This window comes from Camelus dromedarius, chromosome 2, assembly GCF_036321535.1.
Source record: "Camelus dromedarius isolate mCamDro1 chromosome 2, mCamDro1.pat, whole genome shotgun sequence".
In the NCBI taxonomy this organism is placed as follows: Eukaryota; Metazoa; Chordata; class Mammalia; order Artiodactyla; family Camelidae; genus Camelus; species Camelus dromedarius.
The window spans coordinates 99,428,817-99,446,197 of record NC_087437.1 but is presented as its reverse complement, the minus strand read 5'-3'; the positions used below and the strand labels follow the sequence as shown (position 1 = coordinate 99,446,197).

Below are 17,381 nucleotides of genomic sequence, written 5' to 3'. Positions count from 1 at the left end.
GTAATCAGTGCCCATTTAGATTATGAAGAACAGGAGTCTATATTCTCTTTATAGATAATACTCAAATTGATCTCTCTAATCCAGACTGCTTTCCTGAGTGCCAGACTCAAATATCCAACTTTCTGTAAGACATTTCCATTTGGATAAACCTAATAAACATCTCAATCTTAAATTTCCAAAACCAAACATTTGACACTCACTCCCAAAACTGTTCCTCTTGAAACCATTTCCAATTCAATCAATGGCAGCTATACTTTCAATTTGCCAAGTTAAAAACCTAGAAGGCATCCTTGATGTATCATTTTCTCAATCATTCAACAAAGTGTTTGTCAGTGCTTCCTCTGAAGATTGCTACCAGAATCTGACCACTTACTGTCTCCTCCTTCACTACCACCCTGGTCTAAGCCACCATCACCTCTCACCTGGACTGTGGCAAGGATCTTCAAATTGTCTCCTCAGAGATCTTTTGGGACACGATTATCAATTATGTATTTATAAACAATAGATAAATAGTTATTGTGTTATAAAAAAGGGGAAAGAAGGAAGGAAGGAGAGAAAGAACTAAAACAAGGAAAAGAAGGAAGAGAGTAAAAAAGACGGAAGGAGGAAAGGGTGAAGAAAAGGAGGAAGGAAAGGGAGAAAAGAAGCAAGGAAGAAAGGAAAGAGAAGGAGGAAGAAAGCAGCAGGAAGAGGAAGAAAAGAGGGAAGGAAGAAGAAGGAAGGAAGGAGAAAGAAAGAAAAAAGAAAGGAAGGAAGGAAGGAAGGAGGAAGGAAGAAAGGAAAGGAAGGAATAGTGAGAGAGAGACAAACAAAGCACTTTCCAAGGTGCCTGGAACACCTTTTGCTGACACATCTTCTCATCTCCCTCCCTTACTTCCGTCTGGTCTTTGAATAAGTAGCACCTAATCAGGGGCCCTGCCCTGAATATGTGACATAAAATGGCAGAACAACTTTTCCTCTCTAACCCTTCTGCTTGCTCTATTCTTTATAGCACATTCTTCTTTTTAACCACCTGGCATTTATACGTATAGATAGATATTATTGTTGTCAATATTTATTACTGTCTGTCTCCTTAAGGACATACACCTTGGCTCAGTTTCTATGTTCCTATCACCAGTTCCTATCACACTGTCATGTCACATAATGAACTAATAAAATCTTATTGACTAAAGAGACACACGATATACAAGCAAATACACGAAGAAAGTAATTTAAGGTAATGAAAAGCGCCATAAAGCAAATAAAGGATGGTGAGTGACCCTATGGGGGTGGGGTGTGGCGACCAGTCAGTGGTGAATATCTCAAGAGGTGATATTTAAGCTAAGGTCAGAATGATAATGCAATTAGTACAGTCTGCACATGCATAAAAGTTCATTACAGGATAAAAGAGAAAAGCAGCTTTGGATGATTTTAGGGTTTTAAAAAAGAATGGGTAAGACAAGACAATTTTTAGATGTGTTCTCAACAAGTGCATAGTGAGTCCTAAAACAATGGAGTAAAAAAAGATGATATTTCATTCAAAGGAGACAGAAGAGGAGGCAGACTGGAACACCCCTTCCAATACTCCTCCCCAAAGAGGGATGAGGAGGAAGAGAAAAAATTCAAAGGGGAATTCTTATATTTGTATGGACCTTTATACTTTCAAAGTTAACGTTTTCAAATTTATGTACTGTATTTATCTCTCACCATGAAAGACCTCTGAAAATAGGCGAAATGTATCATTCCCAACATTGAGTATAAGACTTACAGAGGTGAATGCCTTATCTAAGGTCAACAGACCAGCAAGTTAGTGAACGAGGCTTACCCAGCAGCCAGGTATCCTCCCATAGCCCAGTACCTGTGACCACAATGCTATGCTGCTTTGATGAAAACTGGTGAAAGATTACCTGGAGGTTGCCAATCTGCTCTGTGTGAACTCAGTTCATACAACTGATTTGAGTTTAAATTCCACACACTTGAATTAAAGGTTGACTCTGAACACATGGCAGGAAATCCAACAGTAACATTAACTTTCAAAGACTCCTTACTGCCCCCTAGACTAAGTACAGACTCTGATAGCTAGCATTCAGGGCCATCACAGTGTGACTTCTTTGAGAATCTCCAGTTTTACCTCATACATACCTTAAAAAAGTATTTTGAGAAATTTTTGCCCATTTCAGATTATTTGTTCAAGTCATTCAACATGAACAAAAGTGAGGAGAAGGTATGATTTGCTCCACCTGCAATATCTACCCTTTGCTTCCTCTCATCTCCTTCTGTCACAATTAAGTCATCTTTGAGAAGACTTCACAAACCCTCAAATTAGCTGTGGTTTTCACCTTTCACATAGCCTTCTTCAAAGTCTGATGACGCTAGTCGCATCCTGCCTTGTACTATAGTGATTTGAGGAACTGTTAAATATTCCATTCCCCAAGTACAATACAAATGGTTTGATAAAAGACTGTCTCTTCTGTAACTTCTTCACTTTTATATTCCTTTTGCAGAGAATCTACCACATAGTGGAGAACTAACAAATATTTGTTGAACTGGGTAAAACTGATTCAAAGAGAAAAAAATACAACCTTCAGATGAATCATTTCAACATTCTATCCTGAATGGGAGAAAGAAAGAAAAGAGAGAAACAGACTATAGACTGAAATCAATAAATAAAATTATTTGCGAGAATAAAGAAAAGTAGAAGTGGAAAGAATCAACTGTATCTTCAGAAGTTTGCACAATATATGGTGCACAGTAAATAATAAATACTTACTGGAAGAATAAATGAGTGAATAAACAAAAAGAGGAGGATATGTGAGGACAAAGAATTGTTAAAAGATAACCTTAAAACTGCCATCATTTCAAGCCAAATAAGCAGACATCAACAGAAATTAGGTTACTGGTTTAAAATATACTATTTAAAGGACAAGAGAAAATATCTATCTGTATTGTCTCCTCCTGTGCTCTTTTGTTATAAAGCACTCTGTTAATTGATTTAATTTGAACCACAGAACAATTTCATAAAGAGGCAAGAGAAACATGATTCCACCCATTTTATAAATAAGGAGTAAGATCAAAAGAATAAGTCTCTGGGTTAAGATCAGAATCAGGGGCAGAGTCAAAACTAGAAGTCCTTGTTAGGAGTCCTCTAACTCACTGAGTGCATTCTAACTATGCTCCACAGAACAGAGCATTGCACCCTCTAGGGTTTTGTTAGAAATGCAAAATTTCAGACTCCATCCCAGACACCTGAATCAGAATCTGAATATTAACCACATCCCCACGTGATCTGAAGTAATCTTTAAGTTAACTGCTTTCCTGTTATAAAATTGAATATAAATCTGTCTGCCATCATAGACATAAATAGCATGATGTAGTTTACATTTATATATATATATATCTCACAATAGAAGAACTGTCATATAGAAATGCTACCGTTGTAGAAAAAGAAATTATTATTAATTATTATAAATAATACTCAATATTATAATAAATAAAATTAAAAAGGAATATAGTTTAGGTCCATGAATGTGTCTCTTAAAAATATATATATATTTAAAGGATGTCTCTTTTTAATTAACACAAGTCTGAGCAGTCTATTGGGCATATTAGGGATTCTATCATGTCTTTGAGAAAAAAGCATACTAAAGGGAAAACAAACTAATATAGCAAACACAATAGTTGGCCACCATCTGTAACAACAAGGTATTGAAAGATGACTATTTCAACACATGTTAACATCTGGGGGTTTTACACACACATACACACTCAATAGCTGAGTAGAATGGATTTGATGCTTAACAAAAATATGAAGGTTGTGACATGCTAATTAAGGGAACTTGCTTTTGGTGACCTTGTGTTAGTAATAAAAATAAAAATTTTTGGAAAGCAAGGAAATAATGGAATCTAAATATGGCTTGTAATAAAACATGTACCTTTTACGCCTCAGAGAAAGGAATGGACAAGAGCAGGAAGTTCATTTCCCCTTTCAGAAGGGTGAGAGGTTATTTTATTTTGCATTTTTTAATACAGAGATAAATAAGTCATTTTTTAAAAATGGTTGAAAGTTCAGAGCCGAGTTTCATACTCAGTTACTACAGCTTTAGAATGTGAGGAATTCTGCATATATTTTAAAAATTTCCTATTGCCATCTATTTTTTTTACCTCAATAAAAATATAAAGGGAACAGAAGGGAAGAAAAAGTAAATGGACAAGAAGGAGGGAAAGGTGGGGAGCAAAGATGTTCCAGAAAGAAGAGAAATACTTACAAAAGGGAGGATAGTTGAGCTAGGACCAGAGAGATGAATTAAATGTTTCAGATAGAAATTTTTAAAGAACAATTTTGTGCTATGGAAGGCAAGATAGTGTCTTATAAAACATATAAAAGGACAATTTTTCCTTCTAAAATTGAAAGATGACAGTGCTTATAAATTTGTAAATAGTGCTTAGAAATTATCTGTCAAAAACCAAAAGTATTTTTATTAAATACCTTATATTAAGTAAGTCCTTTGAAAACCTCCCATGTGTAAATATTCTGCTTTAATGTTTTTTCAAAATTGTGAAGTACTGGTTGAAGGAAAGGAGAGTTCCAGGTTATATGGCGTAGGGAAGAGGATTTTCTAGTGCTAAAATTGTGTGTTATGTCCAGTATGGTTGATATGATGACAAAGTCAAGCTTTTCAAAACTTTTGATTGGCTTATGATTTCTCAGCAGTGTAATATCAGTTTATTCAAATAATTTTTTCCAACTGCAAGAAACATTCAATTAGTATTCAGCACATATTTCCTTTCATACACACACAATATTGTCTAAATTGAATACCTGATACCTTATGATAATGATATCATATGATAATGAGGTTTATCTTATGATAATGGTGAACAGCGTCTTTGTTTTCATAAATAGGATGGACAGCTGGTTTCTGCGATTCGTCTGTTTCCACTTACTCTTTATTTAGGTCAGTATTGAGAATCGTGTCCTGGCCATGTTGGCTGTACTGTTCATTACTGTATTTGTGAGTATGAAGCTCTCTCTCTGCAATGCACCAACACATTTTATGTGATGAGAGTAGAACCCAGAAAGTATATGAGATTCTGGAATTAAACTTGTAGAATTCTTGGCATTCATGATATAGATGTGTATTAGACTTAAAGTAGACAGAGTTGTATTCAGGTGGTTTTCTCTCATGATACCAGTGTATTTAAGTTGCTTTCTGTTAGGGCTGAGATCAAGTATTAATCATGTTTAAATTCCCAATGAATGGCACAATATTAAGGCCAAAAATAGACACTCAGATTAATTAACTAATTTGGGAGCCATATAAACTGAAGTGTATAGTGTTTGGGTGCATGTGATTGGGAAGGTGAAGTAGAACCATACTATAAATCATCCTACTCATTGTCACAAAGTAGGTCCCAGAGACTCGTCAAAATATGCCACCACAGAACACATTTCTTCAAGCAATAAGGTCAAAACATATTCACTTATGATTTTAAGTCATTTATTATTTAGACAAATATCTATACTGATTACTTATATTTAAAGATTTTAGCTATAGCCTACCCACAGTAGTTTAATTGGTAAAAGGTCAAATGGGAATTAAGTGGCTTGTCTGTAAAACAATGTGTATTTCTCCACTCACAGGTTTTCCATTTTTGCTTCTTCCTAATAATCCCACCCAAGAGGTCAAGTAGGCTAATACTTCTGAAAAAATGCCAGAAATTAAATGATTTGCAGGACAAAAGTATAAATTACTTCATGATACCTCATCTCAGTTTTATAAAAGTTCAACGATAGTGAAGCCAATCTGAGTTAGAGACACATTTAAAAGCCGTCTGGCAATTTTCAGAAAACTGTTGTCAGGAACTCACTTAGAAATGAACAGACAATTATATATCAGAGTATATAAATATTTTGTTAGAAAAAGGATAAAAGAATAAATATAGATGTTTCTTCAGGCAAATTAGATAAAGTCAGGAAGACAGACTATACTAATTCCTGATGTAAAAGATAAATATTTAAAGAAAAATTAAAGGGTCTATTATTTTCCATGGATGCCCCTCTCTTTTTTGTCTAATCTTCATAACTGACATAAATACTTCTGTATTTTAGACAGGTTGATAAATAGAAAACTTCTGAAATTACTGACCTGTTAGTGGTCATAACTTACCTACAAAGATGGATTGAGAGAGAAAATTAGATAATGGTGTGCTGGTAAATGTTTAATAACTGATTCTGAAAAAAGGAAAGCAAGCTTTGATTTGTAGCATTTGCTGTTTTCTATGGTGCAAATACTTCTGGCATGGCTGATTTCAAGCAAGAAAATGATGTCTCTTAAAAATGGAGTTTAGGAATGAATAGTCACAATCACCTCATTCAAGCTGATTTTCGCCAGCTACAGCACATCCTTGAAATCAGGTCACATTAAGTTAACAAGTATTTTATGAAAAAAGTTGATAAACACATACATACATATAAGCTAATAAGTATTTTATGAAAATTGATGAAGTAACTTTGGAAAGCGGTGTCAAGTATATATCCCTTTTGGGGATACACTATGTACATTAGTTTTTTGAAAGCCCTTTAAAAATTATTTCATATGAGAAATCTGTTTAACATTGTTTAATATAGCATCCCTCTCATATTTATTTAACTCCTGAATTTTTTTTCTGTCCCAGAACATCTAGTAACATCTTTCAGAATAATAATGTTTCATAGAATCACATTTGGGAAATGTGGCTCTGGTTACATACTTCTAGTCTCACAGGACACATAGTATAGGCTTTCGGTAATCCCAGATTACTGACAAAAAGTACTCATTTGTATAGAAAGGTCATAAGAAAAAAAGGTAAATAAAGATACACAAGTAAGGAGAAAAATTCTGTCCTGTATTTCATGGGATTGAACTATATTTAGATAATTGTCTTTGGTGCAATTACAGGTTTATTCATTTACCAGAGAGAGATTTTACTGAGCATCTACTATATTCAAAGCACTATCAGACAGTGTGGCAATGAAAATTTTAGTCTTTTTATCTCACTTATATGAATAAATCTTCATTACACAAGGCCAATTTTAGTTCTTCTTTTTTTTGGTTTTCTGTGGGGAGGGCAAAATATACTAATTATCTTAAAGTTTAATTCTGAGGAATGTTAAATCTAACACATCTTGTTATCTGAGTGGAGTTTTTATTGCAAACTACGTGTAATATGGACATAATTCTCAGGTACTTAATATCTCAGGGAGAATCTTTCTTAAGGAAAGAAGCTGTCATTTCCCCCCCTAGATACTCAATATTAAATGTCTATCTGCATATTAATGTGTTCAAATAATAACCTTTTAATAACTATCAATCTGAATATGATAATTTCTCCAAGTTTATATACATCCACGTGGCAAGTTAGTGTAATTTATGTTCAGATATAAATATTCATAAAATTGAGTATGTTTTGAAAAACAAAAGATCAAGACTAATGGTTAAATGTTAACTAGAAAAAAAAAAAAGAAGAAACTCAAGAATCCAGCTATTTTGCAACAGATTTCACATAAAAGCCTCTTTTTCCTTTAACCACAACCCACAGATTATCATGCAATACTTAAACTTGAGTGCATTTGCTTTTGTTTTGTTTTCCTTTGGAGAACTGAGAGGTAGATTTTCCACAGAAGAAATAACTGGCACTTGACCTCTGGCAGCAAGTATGATCTGCTGTTTCATCAAAGAAACTCCGATGCTGAATTATCTTAGCAGTACATAAATTATTTAAAGAAACTAGAACACGACTGCTTGAAGATAGTAAGTCCATTGCTTATAATAGTGCATGGATTATTGTATACTAAAATAATAACACTTCAGTAGTTCGTTTTTTGCTCTATATGCTTTCCTCGCCATACAAGCATAGAAATTAACATCTCCTTCCATTAAAAGAAACAGAACCACACACATATATTTAGCCATGAACCTAGCTCAAAACGCAGTATGGAAGTATGCATCAGAAAATTTCCTTCTGATTTCTCTACTGAGAGCACAAAATTGTTGCTATCTTGGTTACCAGTACTTAATTGCTCTTGTAAAACTACGAGGTAATTTTCCTTCAAGGTAAGTATTTGAAATGAATATCTACATACAACAAGACCATATGGTGCTCATTTATAGTAACATACAGAGCTTCTTAAAAAATAAATTCAGTGGAAGTTGTTTTATGCCTTGCCCTTTGGAGCCTTCTTTCATTTTTCATTTCCTAATTTTAATAATACACTTGCAGACAAAAATTGCTCAAAGGATAAACTGCATGGACCATCTAGAGTTAATTGTACATCAGTGGAAGAAAACCAGATATGAGCACTTCTAATATTCGGTTATGGTACATTATTAGAGGAACACTTCATCTGTGTTAATTATTCATGTCTGCATTTTATGCAGTTATTAGACTGATCCTTAATATTAAAGAATACGCTGCATTTTATATTTGTCAAATTTTTATTCAAATAGCGTTAGCTACTAGTGTTAAATCATATCACAAAATTTAACTGTAACAACTAAACATCACATGGAAAACAAAAAAGAAACTTTTATATTTGAATATATAGACTCACTGATGTACCAAATAATGAATAAAATATAATTGCATGAATTAGAGACAGAATTAGTATCAGAGGCTAATGGTTTGACACAGATTTGAATCCACTATACGTATATTTCAGAAGGCAGAGGAAAGCCCACACTTTCTTAGCTTTCACTTCCACACCAAGGAAGTTTCTCACCAAACCGCCTAGCTCTCTTCATGAGCTCTAACCACGGAAATGAACACAAACATGGGAAGATCCAGGGCAGGAAATCAAAGAGAATCAGATCAGAGAGAGAAACATTCACAAGAATATATATTCTATGTTATGGTCTGGCAAAAAAAATGGAAATATTTTTAAATGATATTCATCATAAAGTTATATTAACAATAGCTGTATGGTCCTGCCATGGGGCAGGGGATATTATCTTGACCCCTGACCTCTGATCACATAAGAGCTTAAGAAATGAAAATCATGTTGATCATCTCTGTTTGTTTTATACAAATTTACTGTCTTTATTTAGACTGGTATAAGAAAAAAAATTCTATTCTGAAATAGCCCAAGTCTAGTTCTTAATAGTCATGTGACTTTTTTTTTTCCCTGCCAGCCATGTGCTCTGTATCATTTTACTCTGAAATAACTATGCGGATTTCAGCTGAACCTGCCTTTGCTTATAATGCATGACATACCCCGTGAGGGAGCCTGAGAACAGACTCCCTTGAAAAGCAAGGTTCTCATAGTTGGCCTGTAACCATGGAAGCAGATGCCGTTTTCTTCTTACCCCTGCTTACCTCTTTGCAGCCTCGAGCTGCTCCCTATTGTTAAAAGGGGTACGCCTTGATTTTTCTTCATCATGACCGAACTTGCCTCTTCTTCAAAGGGCACGATGCTGCAGGTCATTGGTCTAGACTGTTTGCACGGTCCAGAGAACAGCCTTGATGTAACCCTTGCTCCGTCTGAGCCACACCACCAGCCGTGCATCTGTAGACTGTAGGGGGACATTGGAGATCTGTATTTGAAAAGAAGTCTGTCTGATTTTGCCATTGTGCCTTTTCACTCATCGATCGAATGAATATCGAACCTTCTGTCGTTGCATGTGTGAAATAGATAGCTTAGCAAGCACTTTTGTGCCCAACCTGTGCGATGGGCCAAAAGGTTTTCCTTTTCGTCTCAAGAATTTTTTTCTTCAGAATTTATGAATCTCGTGTTAGCTTAAATTATTTATGTGCTTTTATTTTATCCAACTGTTACGATGGCCATTTGCATTACTTCATCAGCAGTGACTTGCTTTTGGTACTAGAAGGAACATTTTCTTTTCTGTCAACTGTTTCCTTTTTTTTTTTCCTTTTGCAGCTTTTTAAGATCTTCTAGCTTAACTCATTTGTAACTAGAAGTGGTATAACTGTATCCTGCTAAGCCAAAAAGTTGAGGTATCTTTTTAAGAAGATGATTAGATGATGCCTATCATTTAACAGATTTAATTCCAGAAAGGTGAACTTGAACGGCCTCAAGGTAATTTCAGTGATTTGTAAGAGTAAGTAATTCAAATAATCAGATTGACTTTAAGTTAAACAAAATGTTTGATAAGTTCTGTTAAGGGAAAATATTTTCTTTGTTTTTCCCCTTCTAAGAATTTGGGGAAATGTTAGTCTGAAGTATTGAGATATACTTAAAGAGACGTAACTTTATTACTCTGATTTGACATGTTAAATATATTCCACGTATTTATAATATGCATCTTATAGCATGATTTCATTAGAAAGTATACAATATGGAACTACGTTGTTGACATTTCATTTTTAGTACAATCGTAATTTACTGCTTTTCATCAATAGCTGATATTAGCAATAACCGATGGCAACTACCCCACCTGCTAATTCTAAAATGCATTCTTTTTACTGAGTCCTTAAAAAATCAGAATCACTTCAGAATGCCTCACATGCTTATCTTCAGTATACTGCTTGGCAAGCATTGTCTGTGTGTATCAGTTTTTATTTGGTTTGGTTTTGTTTTAAGAAATCACTATCTCATACTTCAGGGCATACCTATTTTCTCTAATTGCCACAGGAAAAGGGGAGGTCCAGAACAGAATAAAGAAGGTTATTGTGACAGATGAAACATAACTCACAATGAGTACTCTTTTCATCCAGCCTTAAGTAGCAGAGGATTACTTCCAAGCTGAATTTGGTGGCAGAATGTATGAGCTGATTTTATTAACATATAAGGACAGGCCAAAGGCAGAAAACCTATTTCTCTTCAGCTGGGTGGTGGTTATTTTGTGTGTGTCTGTTTGGGGGTCTTGTTTTGTTCACCTCAAATAGAAGATATGCTGGACAGAAGAGAGTCTGAAGAAACGGAAGGAGCGGGTGGGGGGAGGGTAGGAAATAAGAAACTTAAAGCAATAAAAGTTGGGGTTTTCTGTGCTAGATAATGAAAAATGATGAGATAAATTAATTTTTACATTCTTTGGCATGCACAGGAAATAAAGTCATGCTTTTTTTCAACAAACATATGAGCTGCAAAAGGAGGTAAATTTTATTTTGTAAACTTAAATTTCTTTAGATACTAAATTTTTTACCTTTCTTCATAGTCTTACTTTCAAGTCATTTGTTAGGTTTCTAGATACCGTTAGGTCTTAAATTAGGGCTTAATACTAAACTTTAAATTGGTATATGTTTATTTGGATATTTTATTTACTTTCAATTGTTTGCTTTGTTTTTAATGACAGAATTTTATTTGGTCTTTATAAAAATTTTTATATTCAAGTATAAATAATTTTTATCTCCTTTCTTTTCCCAATGCTGCCAGATTTTAAATTAACTGCAAAAAATTGTACTTAATAAATATCAGTGCATCACAAGAAAATTCCAGACTACAAAACTCATTGCTTTTTGTTTAAGTGGAGTTTCATTTATACTAACCATTTGGATTTACGTAATCTGTCATTTTTTTCTCTTTTGCTTTATTTTCAAATAAGTTATAAGAATTGTAGATGAAAGAATTTTCTATCTGTAAAAGGAAAAGTAAGTGGTTGTTCTGTCCGGAGCACATCTACTATTACAGAACTTACAATGAAGTGCCATTTCTCTGCTATCTTCTTGTCAATCATAGTTTGTTATTCCAGAAAGTGAAAAAAAAAAAATCTAAATTCTAAATTGATATCTTTCTCAATATAACAGATACATTTCATATTTCAAATATTGTAATGAATAGTTCAGATGCACTGAATTTATCTAGGTATTCCCTGAAAGAAGGCATAAAAACTATAATCTATAGCTACTTCTTTTAGATATCTTTTAAAAGCACAATAATATGGTTCTTTACTATCTGTCAAATACACAAATTGAATTAACTAAAGTTATTTCACTTTATTAAGTTGGCTTTGCAGCTAAAAATTTAATAAAATATGCAATAAGATTCTTTTACCTTAAAATGTGTTAACACTGTTAACAAATACTTATTAATGCATTGAAGTTTTGCTTCCATTAACTGAATTTTCACTTCTATTTATGTTGTGATTGAACTGCTACTGATCAAAACGCAGTGATTTAGAAATAAAAGAATGTAACTACTGTATCATTTCAGAAAATTTAAGAAATCATATAATCATTATTTATCTGCTGATTAAAACAGAAATCTTTCCTTATACCCACTACAAAAATAATGCTGAATTAAATCACATGTCTAGAGAACATTTTTAGAATACTCCTTTATATGCTTTTGTTAATACAAGATACTCCTTTAAACAAAATAAGACTTCCAAAGGACAAGTATGAAAATATGGAAATATTTATTATTGCCAGATCATCTACAGAGATTTCCTATTTGTAGTTTTCATTTCCTTCCTAAGAATTACTCTGTAGAAACATGCCAGTGCACACACATCTTTTGAGTTTGGTAAATTTTCCACTTCTGCTGTTATTTCATAAGTATGGCTTTATACAATTTATTTGAAATATCTGTGTAGTTTATTATTTGAAAATATAAAAAAAAATGGAGGACTAAAGTGACATTTTTAATTGAACAGAGTAAAGAAGAAAACTTTAAGAATGATGAAGTTGATACAGAAATTATTTAAATGCTGTGTCTCACGGTATAAAGTTCTTTAAAAACAGGTTTTATTTTATTCATGGTTGAACTTAAAATCAAATAGGGTATGTTGAATGATCATATCTAAAAGTAAAATTCATTTACACTCATTGAATATTATAAAATATGAGAAAACAATTGTATTTATCTGAGGACAAGGTTTTTGTTTTGCAATCACATGACAGCTTTTTAAAAAATGGCATTTACAAGCTGAAAGTGGTATCATTGTGTATATGCGTTAAAGTAACCTGTATAATCAGCAGAGTATAGCAAAATAATAATAAAAGTAGAGGTAAGTAGGTAAGTGCATTTGATTTTCATGCAAGACCTCTGCAAAGTTAACCTCTGATTTATTCAAAATTTATTTCCTCTGTTTTAGGCCAGGACATTTTTCATATTTCTTTCTTCTTCCTCCCCCTCCTTTAAACACAATTTTGCTATAAACCTCTGCACCTATCATGAGGAAAGGCACAACACTGAACAGTGGCAGTTCAGGAAGCAGCCCTGTTAATGCAAAAAAAAAAAAAAAAAAAAATCACAGACTTTGATTTTATAAGACAAGTTGGATAGGAGTCAAAACTGCCACATGCAGTGTGAAAAAATGCCACCCTGGTGTGAACAAAAGGTTTAAAATGGAGTCAAGAAGCGTGCAAGCTCGATGTCTATGCTTTTCCTGTGAATTGTCTGCCACAACCTGCAGGGTATCAAGGGGGCTGGGAAGAAGAGAGAGCTCTTGGAAGCTACAACTGAGAAACACCAGCAGTCGAATGTGTTAGTCTTTTTTTTTTTTTAAAGTTTAGTTTAGTTTTGTTTAGTTTTGTTTTGTCTCATCTAGGAATCATTAAACTAAACTGTTTTATCCAAAACATAAAACAAATCCAAAAAAAGTCACATGTGTGAAGAAACTGTTGCTTACAAATGAATTGTTACGTTTTTCCCTTTTTTTTTTTTGCATTCCTTCATTTATAGCAAAATGAAGTTACCAAATGTATCTCGCATTTTAAATTCTTTGTTTTGTGGGCCTGCATTTTATTTACAAAGGGTGAATAGGGAAAAAGGCTTATAAAATCCCGACTACTGGAGTAAAAAACGTTATCATAATGCTCATGTTTGCTTATCTTCTAAAGTCAAGAAAAGAATGAGGGGAAAAGACTAAGAGTTCATTATCGGAAACAAGCATTTCATATCTTAATAAACAATACAACAATAGCTCTGAATGAATATTCAGCAGGAATAGTCCTTCAGAAACAATACTGCTACAATGTACTAGTACAATATATTAATATTATACCTTACCTAACATATTGCGATGTAAAAATGTACTCCACAGCCAAAAATGTTTATTAACCAAAATTAATCAGTTAAATAAACCCAAATTTAAACCATCATCATTTGCTTAAATAACTAAAAAAGGCAATTCAACTTTAAGGACAATTAAAAAGTATACCAATATGTTATAATCTCTACTTCAGTAATCTTAATATGTTTATAAAGGCCCATAGGAATGCTAACTACATGATAAATTATGAACAGCATTTAAAGAAAGTAACATTTCCTAGGTGATTGTGATCTAATCAATACAACACATCTAAATGCAAAAAGAAACATCTTTGATGAGCATTGAAAAGATCCTTAAACTTTGAAGCCAGTTTTATTACATTTGCATCTTATCTCTTATTAAGGATTGGGTCTAAAGCCAGCAAATCCCATCGGTTATGAATGCAGGTCAAGACAGGAACATTTTTCTATTTACTCTTTGTAACACTGGATAGAAATCAATCTGTTACTTTCATTACAACCACACAATCAATTCCATTTAAAGTATAATACAACAGCCAAGTCCAAGGACAATATGGATCCTTGGAAAAAGCTCATACCATTTGCAGGGCTATATTTGATATAGCTCCTGATGAATTGTTTTCTTTCTAATTAGTGTACATGGTCATTTAAAGCAAACATGCCGAAACTGGTATCATGACACAACATCCAACCAGAAATTAAGAGTATAGTCTTCGTCAAAGTTGCATTTAAAAAAATCATCCCTTTCAAACAATGAAAACCTTACAAGAAAGGATTCTCTCTCATTGACTCATGTGAGCAAAACATTATTATATAGCCATTTTGATTTTTCAAAAAAAAATTTATACACAACAAAAATCCTACCTTGAAATTAGTATATGAAATCCTTATTTCAAATGCCACCTTCCTCTCATCCCTCAATAAACAACTTAATTCTGATCAACTTTATCTTGCCTCAAAATTTCCAGGACTTTTGCTTTTAGGAGTTTACTTGCACAAAGCATAGCTCAGTAAACAAAAGAAATGTGTCCACTGTGTATTCTATTTCCACATAATAGAACCATCATCTCAATTATTTTTAAATATCAAATCTTCATATTCATAAATTATTTGAAAGCACAAGATAAGCTACTGTACACCAATACTCACAGTAGGTGAATAAGTTTTTTCCTTTATTTTATAAATGAAGATATTTTCCTTTTACACATCAGTTTCAAGCATATGAATTTACATATCTCCTTGACTTCCTCAAACATATAGTAAGTGAATGTCTTCAAGAAGAGCAAAACTGACAATTCTCTCAGATATAATTTAAAAAATATATTTGTTATTCAAATGTAGTCTGTTCATTCTATATAAAAGGGATAACTCAAATTTCAATTAAATAATTTTTGGTTTCTCATCAAAACCCTATCTGTGTCATTTATGCAAATTACATGACCCTGAAATTCTGGACTTTGGAAATGTTTTCTCCACTTAGAAAAATACAATTCAGATTTTAATATTTTTCTTTCCACAAAATATTACAAGGACATACTTTTCTGTCACCAATCAGTAATGTTTTTATTATAACTATTGTTAATAAATTTCCCTCTCTTTGACAGGAAGTAGCTCCTAGAGCTTGGCTTCCCTCAAACACAGCCTGTAAATATGGTCTGAGATGTGAAGGTACTCCTGCATGTTTTAAGGGTCCCTCAATGTTTCTGACCAGAAAGAGGTGTCTTTAGTGCTATGTTTCTTGCATAAATAAATACAGGCCAGAGAGCCCAATGTCAAAATCTCTAGACAGATTGTCACTGCCTGAAAGACATTCTACTTTACCTCCAGAACTCAATTTCTGATGACCTTGAATGGCCTGGAACAGGGCTACTGCTGAGTTGTGTTTTCTTGTTTTTTTATGGCCTTCACCACTGAGAGTATCCAACTCTATCCCCCTTCTCTCTGATCTACCTGCCCAGCTACCCTTTCAGATAGAGCAGGCACCACACCCACAGACGACTTGCAAAAATCATGCTCTGGGCCCCCAGGAACTTAGAGTAAATTCAAAATGTGGAGGTAAATGATAGGTAGGCCAAGCCTTGATGGCAATTCAGAAGAAAGACACCAGGATGGACTAGGATATCTGGAACCATTTTAGCTTTGGACATTCATAGTACCATCTCCTAAAAAGCAGAAGAGTCATCTTGAGTAGGTGGGTCAAAACATAAAAGGAAGATGAGCATTACATGTTCAAACACAGGCAAGCAAACTAAAACCCTTGTGTGCTGATTTCTGTATGTTTATTAGTTGTGATTTTAACTGTCATGTTGTTCTTAAATGTTTCTGAAGCTATACAGGGAGTTCCTAAAAACTATGGCTTTCAAACTTGCATCCCTGACACAGTATTTAATATTTTATATATTTTAAGTTTTGCGTTCAATTCAGAAATGGGCTCATCCTTTACATTCTATCTAAGTTTGTCCGGAATGCAGGATTTTTCCTAAAAGACCAGAATCACTAGTTGTATTTCCCTTTTTTCTTTATTTCCTTTAATATTTGAAAAATAAATAGGGCTAATATGTAATTTATTTTTCCTTTTTACATTAAAATTTGTTCGTGGAAGTTCAGTTTTCATATGCCAAATGATACTTCCTATATTGAAGGAATTTCAGGAAATCTAATCAATATTATTTATTACTACTTTTCTGTTGGATGAATTACGTTTTGATAAAATTAACAGGCTCCAATTAATAAATTTCCAAAAAAAAAACCATTTAACAAACTTTATACATAATATTTCTTGTGTCACAAAATCAGAGGCCCATAGTAAATATACTTATAACACGTCTTAAGTGGGTGATGAAAACTTTATATGATTTCATTGTTGATCTGGACTGTAGGTGAAACCCCATCATTCAGCCACTGTTCTCTAATCAAAGAAAATATGACATTGTGGTTTTAGGAAAAAAATATATTTTAGCCAATATTATTCCACAAAGTAAAGGCAGGAGTTCAAATCTGTTGCTAGAAGCCCAGTGCACTGGCTCACACTTCTCAATTTCTACCTAATTTGAAAAAATACAATTGAGACATTGGGAGTGTCATATTCTTTGCTATTAAAAGCCACTACACTTCAGTTACGTATACTTGAGTGTGACATGTTGCTTTGAAAACAGGAAAAAAAATGACATTTAAGCCATATTTTACTTTTTAAAAAGTTAATTAACAGTTGGAACATGACGATATTTCTAATAACACCAACAGTATTATTTCTTCCATAGATTCAGACCAAAAAAGTTATATACAGCTTGAAAGATGAATATAATAAGCTGTGAAGACTTGCAATAAACTGGCAACAGTTCTTTGGGGATGTGAATCATCCAATAGAGGCCTGTTCTAAAACATTCATTTCTGAAATAACTCATAAAATAAAATGGATATTGACAGTATTTTATATCAAATAGTCCTTTCTTTA

General features: G+C 33.2%; 1 protein-coding gene across 5 annotated transcripts in view; it reads right to left on the bottom strand.

Annotated features, from left to right (window-relative positions):
- LOC105086820 (uncharacterized) overlaps positions 1–17,381 on the bottom strand; it is a 380,981-nt gene that overhangs the window by 270,004 nt on the left and 93,596 nt on the right. For 4 of the 5 annotated variants that reach the window (XM_064496518.1, XM_064496510.1, XM_064496521.1 and 1 more), the window contains exon 3: positions 9,331–9,527. In XM_064496518.1, the coding sequence (XP_064352588.1) occupies positions 9,331–9,527 (197 nt within the window). Of the gene's footprint in view, positions 1–9,164; positions 9,528–17,381 lie in introns of those variants that run through there. The other variant, XM_031457968.2, reaches the window with a different exon arrangement.